Source organism: Dermacentor albipictus, chromosome 3, assembly GCF_038994185.2.
Source record: "Dermacentor albipictus isolate Rhodes 1998 colony chromosome 3, USDA_Dalb.pri_finalv2, whole genome shotgun sequence".
In the NCBI taxonomy this organism is placed as follows: Eukaryota; Metazoa; Arthropoda; class Arachnida; order Ixodida; family Ixodidae; genus Dermacentor; species Dermacentor albipictus.
The window spans coordinates 146858045-146865697 of NC_091823.1; the positions used below are offsets into that span (position 1 = coordinate 146858045).

General features: G+C 43.4%; 1 protein-coding gene across 5 annotated transcripts in view; it reads right to left on the bottom strand.

Moving 5' to 3' along the window:
- Nucleotides 1-7653, bottom strand: part of LOC139057613 (NLR family CARD domain-containing protein 3-like) — a 129506-nt gene that overhangs the window by 84536 nt on the left and 37317 nt on the right. For all 5 annotated transcript variants that reach the window (XR_011512939.1, XM_070536149.1, XM_070536151.1 and 2 more), the window contains exon 2: nucleotides 6762-7154. Coding sequence is in view for 4 of the 5 variants with exons in the window: in XM_070536149.1 (XP_070392250.1) it covers nucleotides 6762-7148 (387 nt within the window). In the remaining variant the exon portion in view is untranslated. The remainder of the gene's footprint in view (nucleotides 1-6761; nucleotides 7155-7653) is intronic.

Genomic DNA, 7653 nt, shown 5'->3' on the forward strand with positions numbered 1-7653 from the left:
ATGTCCCCGCCTACGTTGTCACATGCTCCTGTAATGTCTAAAATAACCACACATAACGGCCTCCTTTGTACTCAGGATATTTCAATACACTGATTAAGGACAAATAACTTGTCATCCAGACGCCTACCGACTCTGAAGCAATCCTGATGTTCTCCCAATATGTCATTATGATCTGCCCATGCTTGCAGCGTCGATTTGATAGCCTGCATTGCTAACCGTTATATTACCAATGTAGGGGTCAGCGTCTATATGAGCAAATTCTCTATTTTTCCCCCTTATACCTTGAATTAATTCTACTTAGTCGCCAATTGTCTGGCATTCGTACGTCTTCTAACGTTTTTTTTCCGCTGATTTCAACAGAGCTCACTTACATATTGTCATAGTTCATTAATCAACCTGACGGCAACCTCGTATAGTAGTACAGCTGTGCACTTAAGAATTTGCTCTTCGGCCTTCTTCCAGTTTGAATTTGTCAGCACCAGCTCCTTTTCCATCTGGTTTCCTTTCAAGCATCGTAAGGCGAAAGATTTTCTAGACTCGTGGTGAAGTTTGTGTCAGCAGACCTGACCGCCGGAGTGTCCGCCGAAGCGTCATCACGCCATACGAAGAGACTTTAAAGACAGATTAAAAAATTAAAAACGATTGAGAATGACAGTTAGTGAATGATTACGTCATAATAGAGATTGGTAGAGGTTAATAATACTAGTAATGACCAACGTTGACCTAATGATTATTAATGACTATTAAAGGCTCCGAAAATACCAATATGTCTATCGATGAATTGTAATGAATACAATTGATTATAAATGAATAGAAATGCTTAGTAATGCCGAGTAATGACTAATAATTACTCCAGTGACCTGTGATGCCTACTGATGACTATGACATGACGAACATGTTTAACGACGGCTTATAATGGACCACGATTGACTACAAATGACTAAAAATGCTTAGTAGTGAGCAGTAATGACTAATAATGACTGAAATGACTTGTAATGACTAGTAACGACTACAAAATGACCAATATGTCTAACAAGAACTTGTAACAAATACAATTCGTTTCAAATGTCTAAAAATACTTAGTAATGACCAGTAAGGGCAAATAATAAATTTTGCTTCAAATTCAATAACTTAATTTATGAAAACATTGACGGCCTTAACTTGAATAATAACAACGCAGTATAACATGACGCGAGAAAGGGACAGACAGCGCTGCTTATGTAGAGAATAGATTATAATTTTCTCGTTCGAATTTACCACGCCTGTGATACCAGTTGTGTAATGTGTCCTGCACCTCGTTCCTCCCATGATCATCCCTCATTGTGACCCTTTTTCTTCCCCTCTTCCCCTTCCATTACGTAGAGTAGCAGGCCAGATGCTCCATTATCCGGCCGACATCTCTACATTTTCCAGTCATTAAAATACTTCTTCTTAATACAAGAAAATGGTTGCCAGCAAAAACAATTTCTCCATTCTTATCAGCTCAGATAGGAGACCCAGACTAAAACTGCCACTTAAGAGGAAGCTGTAACGCAGTGCTAACTCCAATTTTCCTATTCGAATGGACACATATAGAACGCCAACTTTTTTAAATGCCGGAACCACTACTCCAATGGCAATATAATTTCCGAACTGGGAACAGGTATATTTTAGTGTTTGTAGTAAGCAGCATTCAATATAGTGTCGGGAGTTCTTATAAAAGGTTTGTTGAAAATCACTGGATGCGTTGAAGAGGAGATTTGCCGGTGGTGAGTGGATGCTGTAGTTTCTAAGGGAACATGAGAAATGAGAAGTGAGGTATCCTGAAGAACTGCCCTATCTAGAGACACGTTCGAAATTTGTAGGGAATTTTCCATAAAAACATGAATGAACGGGGTTGCGAGACTGAAACTACTAAATGCAATCTTAAAATTAGATGTGCCATTACGAATAAATGTCTAAAATGAACGAAATCGTTGAGCACACACGTGTCTTCTCGAACGTAAATATTGCCCATTCAGGAGGAGCTCATAAAATTAGAGCATAGCATCTAAATCCCTGAGAAGTCGAAGAAGTATGTAAAGTTAGGTTTAATTCTCTAGTTTTACATGCCAAAATCCCGGTAAGATTACAAGACACGTCGTATTGGAGGACTCCGAATTTATTTTGCCCGCCTGGGATTCTTCGCTGTGCAGCCAATGCTCCAAACAAGGGCATTGTTGCATTTAGCTCACATCGAAATATGGCCGCCGCCGCCACAATTCGAAACCGCAACCTCGTGCTTAGCAGCGCAATGTCAAAGCGACCACTCAACCATGGTGAGTGTAGAGCGCTCCCAAGGAAGAAAAAGCTCGGGAGGTACGAAAGATATGAAGAGCTATGGCTTCACCTTACGAAACGCGCAACAGTTGAGCGCCACTGTTAAACTGATCTTCTCAATAGTACAATTAATAAGTTTCAGAACGTCCTTTGAAAGAATATATATTGGCTACACCTAATTAGAAGTAACTAAACCACGGGGCTTTGCGTGCCAAAACCACGAAATGAGTTGGCGGCACTCGAGGCCAACAAAGTGTGCTTCGTGCCAGCGTGGTGCGTGTCTCTGCCGTGCGTTAATCGTCCAGTGCTCGAGGGTGATTTCTGCTTAAAGAACTTTGTTGAAAGACTATCGGGGACTCATTTCTAACATGTAGGCCACTAGTCAAGCACTCTCCTTATCAGAGTGCAAGGGTTTAGGCTATTGATTTCTATCTGCGGTGTCACATTTCTCACAACGCACTGTAGTTTTCTGATGACACTGGCAACAGATAGCTAGCCTGTCGTGTAGGATCACAATTTTGTCCAATCGGGGCAACCTATTTGGTGTTTTCAGCAAATATTGTTGGCTCCCTGAACGCAATGACTCTTCAATGGGCTCTTCAAATGTGAGCAGGTCAACGTCATCCCTTTCTACGCGGTAGTGCTAGTACGCATTCACACACATAAAGGCATGCAAGTATCGAATAAGACTGCTTCTTGCTCTTATAACGGCGCCGTATGTTGCAATGGTTTGGTTACACCTCAAAACTCCATCCTTGTTAGATTATACTGGTTGATTCTGAGAGGCGTAGATTCCTGACCACGACATTTAGGTAACTTTCTATCCAATCTCTTATTACCACGAGCTTGGGCTCCCCACACTGTGTGTTAGACGTGCCTGCAGCAGTACTGTGGCATTTGCAGTGAGAGACGATTACAACCGACTCACAACTCGGTAACCAAAACCTTGTGCCCATTATTTTAAAATTACTTCAACAAAGTTCACTAAGACTGCCGTAGCTTAGAAAACACGCACAAAAAAGAGCACCTGAAAGCACATTTCATGCACATTCCAACTATATATTACAATGGCGGCCATAGCAGTTGGCGTCATGTGCAAGAAAAGTGACCACTTCGTCTACGAAAAACTGTGAATGTATCTATTCCAGACAGAGATGCATCTTGATGCATTAGCGTGTTGCAGGACTAGGTGCTCAGAGAACATGTTCAGGTCATGGTAGCGCCTACTTTCTGCATACTTTGACATTTTACTGGCGCTTCAGTGACAAACAAGTAGCCGCACAATTCTAAGCTGTGCCTACTTCTTTACCCATAAGAGTGCTGTCCGGCGAATTGTTCATGCCCGTGGCCTATTCATTACTGTTTTGCTTGTCTGTTACTACCGCGGCATACATCCAGGCGGAATAAGGGAGAGTGCTGAGTGTACCTTATCACAAGGGTCAATGGTTGAAAATTATCTTCAGCCTTTGGCGGGCAGGCGGTTTTTGTTTGCCTGCCCTCCTAAAAGGATGAAAACAAATCACGGTTGCTTTAGTTTATCTGCGGTAGGATGTTTGATACCCCATTACTATATGTTCCCGAAACCGCATCTAATCTGCCTAGTGTCCTGCATGTAGGTCAATGCTGGTTGAAATGCTGCAAGTCACGAAATTGTAACTACAGAGAATAGATAGTCTGCCGCGCGTACATTTCGTCCCATATGGACATGTAGTCATGTTCTCGGCAACAATCAATCAATGACATTTCAATTCTTATGGGTAACGTTTTCACCATGAGGTGGTGCCATTCACGAAGTCCCAATATTCACGATGTTGCAAAGGCCCATTACGTAGAAACAATTTAGCACATACTTACCAAAGTTTGCACAGAAAAGAGCTATGACCTCCTACATAAAGGCTGCCAAATGCAAGCTTTTACACAAGAAATGTTAGGAGGTACTGCCAACGGGAGAACTGTACTACATGTAGGACACTAGGCATATATTGGTTAAGCGTGAAAAGCCATTCTGTCATTTTTTTTTCATTCTGACAAATATCGAATCCTTATTATAACCTCCCATCTTGCTCCAATTAGTGTGCTCATATGTAAATCATTTGCCGCACGTAAGCCACGCCTGATGAGTTGGTAACGAGCATGCATGCTTCACGCTTGCATTCTTCACATCCTCACCTATCCCTTTCATTTTACGATATTTATACTTCTTCCAATTGTTTCTCCTGTTCTTCACTCGTTATTCTTTTTCTACGTACGTGCTGTATTCTAGAGCAGACATGCATAGTGTCCCTCCTGGTGGCTATCTCCAGTTTGCTCTCTTCTTCGTCTCTTAGGTTTATGGGTGCCCACCAGAGAAGTCACTAAAAAATATGCTGCAGTAAGTAACCGGCAACGGTGGAGAGGGGCAGGCAACCGCAACGGACACAGTTCACATGCGATGAACATATACGGCCTTCGGCATGCGAACTTAATTACGACATGGTACAGCTACGTATTGAATAAAATCAAGAGATAAGCTTGTGGAGATTTCAGACGCAAACCATTTCTTGCCTCATCGTAGCCACATTTCTGTAGGTAGGTAGGTAGATTTACGTCTCACCTCATTTTAACGAAAGAAAAAGAAAAAGAAAAGAAATCCAAAGCAACAGTCCACAACTTACCACTAGGCCACAATCCCACGCACACATTTCTGTCAAAAGCCTGCCAACTCTTTGAAACATTTTGCTAGTGAGTCCCTATGCCCTGTCTCTTGTTTCTTCGTGACATACGACGCTTTAGGGTGCTTTCTTATTCTGTACTATCTCCGCGATCGGCCACATACCCCAGTACTCTCCTCGTAGTAGACAAGGACATGTAAAAGCTGTGCGACGCCTTGCCGATCTCATCAGGCCAAGTTAATTACGCTTTAACGATTCTTCCCCGCAGTAGAAGCACCATCATTGTGCTAACATACACTCCATGACATACACATGGGCACGTACGATTTCAGAACACTCAGTTGCAAATCGCGTCGCAGTCTCTCCCTAACTACCGTTGAGTTCCGGTGTCGAACCCAACTACTCGCAAGTTTTAATTTGCGTTAATTTCTACCGCAGAAATCGTGCGATTGCCGCCATACGATTGTCTTCAGCATGATCGTCGTCGTGCTGTAGACGTCATACACTCGTTCGTCCGCGATACACACACACAACAACTGGATTTACACCAACACATTGGTCCGCCTGGTAACACTTTGCAGAAGCAATGCTGGGTAATCTTCTACCAGCACATTGCTTCGCATAAGACTGATTCCAACAGTGCGCGGGACCTGGCCATTTTTTTGCATTTCCTTTTCTGTTAGCATTTCAGAAAGCAAAATGGGCCGGATTAACGTCGAAGTTAAGATTTAAAGGGTTAACAAGTCGGGAATTGAACCCGTGACATCGTGCTCAGCAGCAGAATGGCATCCCAAGATTATGATTTAAGGAAGGGAGATAGAGAGAGCAGGGAGCAAGAAAACGCAGGGAAGTTATCCAGACTGAGTCCAGTTTGCCAACTTACGCATGGAGAGGAGGGTGGGGGAGTGAAGGCGAGAGGATATTCCGTCTAACCGCACTTCCACATGCACTAAGTTAGATGCAGCATGTATGCATTCCGACACTCGTCCGTTGCCTTCAGGTACTGAGGAAGCACTCGAATGGCTTTCTTAGCTAATGAAATGCGAGGCCAGGCTCCCAAGACATTTGCTTCTCCAAATGCCCTATCGTCTCGTCTGTTCAAGGTACACTGGAGAGCCTGACGTTGATCATCGAAGCGAGAACAGTGGCACAGAAGACGACTTATGGTCTCTTCACACTTGCACTTAGAACGCATCGGCGAGTCCGCTTTTCCAATACGACAGTTGAAGGAGTCAGCGAATGCTACTCGTCCACACAGCCGACACTGAAATTTTGCGTCACTTGGTGAAGGGTTTGCCGGCAATGTAAGTTTCAGTGATGGGTCGAGGCTGTTTCAGCGATGGCCAGTAAATGAACGCGGTGGCAAGAGCGAGATTGCGAATCCCTTTTGCAGCGTTTACTCTCGATAAAAGTATAAGGAGTGTCGGTGCTCCAGCCTGGCCACATAGGCCAGCGTCATTGGCCACGACATGATATATTCTTTCAATGGCTGCAGTGAGATTGCGGCATTGTTAGTCATCACCTTATGGAAAAGAAAGTTAACCAAGAACCGATAGTAACACTGCTAACGAGCTGTAACGACGTTTGTGTCGGAGAGCTTAGAAGACAAAATTCTAAATATTTATTTACTATATTGCGTTGTCGAGTACGTAACTTCTTTCCTGTATAGACGAACTCTCAGTGGAAAAAAATACTGATGAACTATTTGCTCTGAATATTACATGATGTGGATAACTGTGCTGGAATTACAGGGTCAACGTTCTTTATATTATGTGCGGGAACCTCAATGTAACAATCATCTTGTAAGCATACCTGAAGTATGTCGACGCAGCGGTGCCTAGTGACGATGCAGTGGAGGAATATGATCGCTGTCACCATGTGGGGGTCTCTCTTAATTTGTTCATCATTGTTGAAGCTTGTGTAGCAGCGGACAGCAATTTTTCCCGGCCCGACTTCAGTCAAATCAGCCCCTATGTAGTACAGCAGTTCATTCAGTGCTGAAAGCTGCTTGAGAAGGTGGCAGGTCCTCGTCTGGCTGTCGGTGCAGTGAACAGGCAGCAGCTGGCTTGACACGCTGGCCTCTGTTCCGAAGGCCACTAGTCTTCTGGCTAGTGCAGATACATCCTCTACTTCCGAGTTCATTAGCTCCATGAAAAAATCGTCGTCCAGAAAAGCGTTCGAGACCTGTGGTCGTTCCATCACTTCCTGCGAAAATATAAAACACCGAAATATAGAAGCATCGAAGTAAGTCTAAAATATTCTGGTTTTGAAAGTTATAGGAGCGTATAGTTTCGTGGACAACAAGTACGAAATATCTCGCTGAAATTGTTTAGCAATCGCGGCAATGATAGGTGGGCAAATATTTTTCTTCATTACAGCGGCCTCTTTGAGAGACCGCGTGCAAATTGTTTGTGCCTCATTTATACCAGTAGGAAATGCCATGTTTCAATGATGGTTTATTTATTTTTCTTCTGTAATCTTCCGTACGAATGAACTATCGAACCCATAACTACACCATCACAGTGCATAGTCCAAGAAAACGTGAATAGAAAAACTTCGAGGACACCTATGCGCTTCTTATCAGTTGTGAATGCGAAAGCGCAAATGACCAATTGAACGCCACTGACCGCTCCTTCGATTTATGAACTCCTCGAAGGCAAGCGAGCCCGTTCAGACTGTTGACTAGCGCCTCCTAGATAGCACG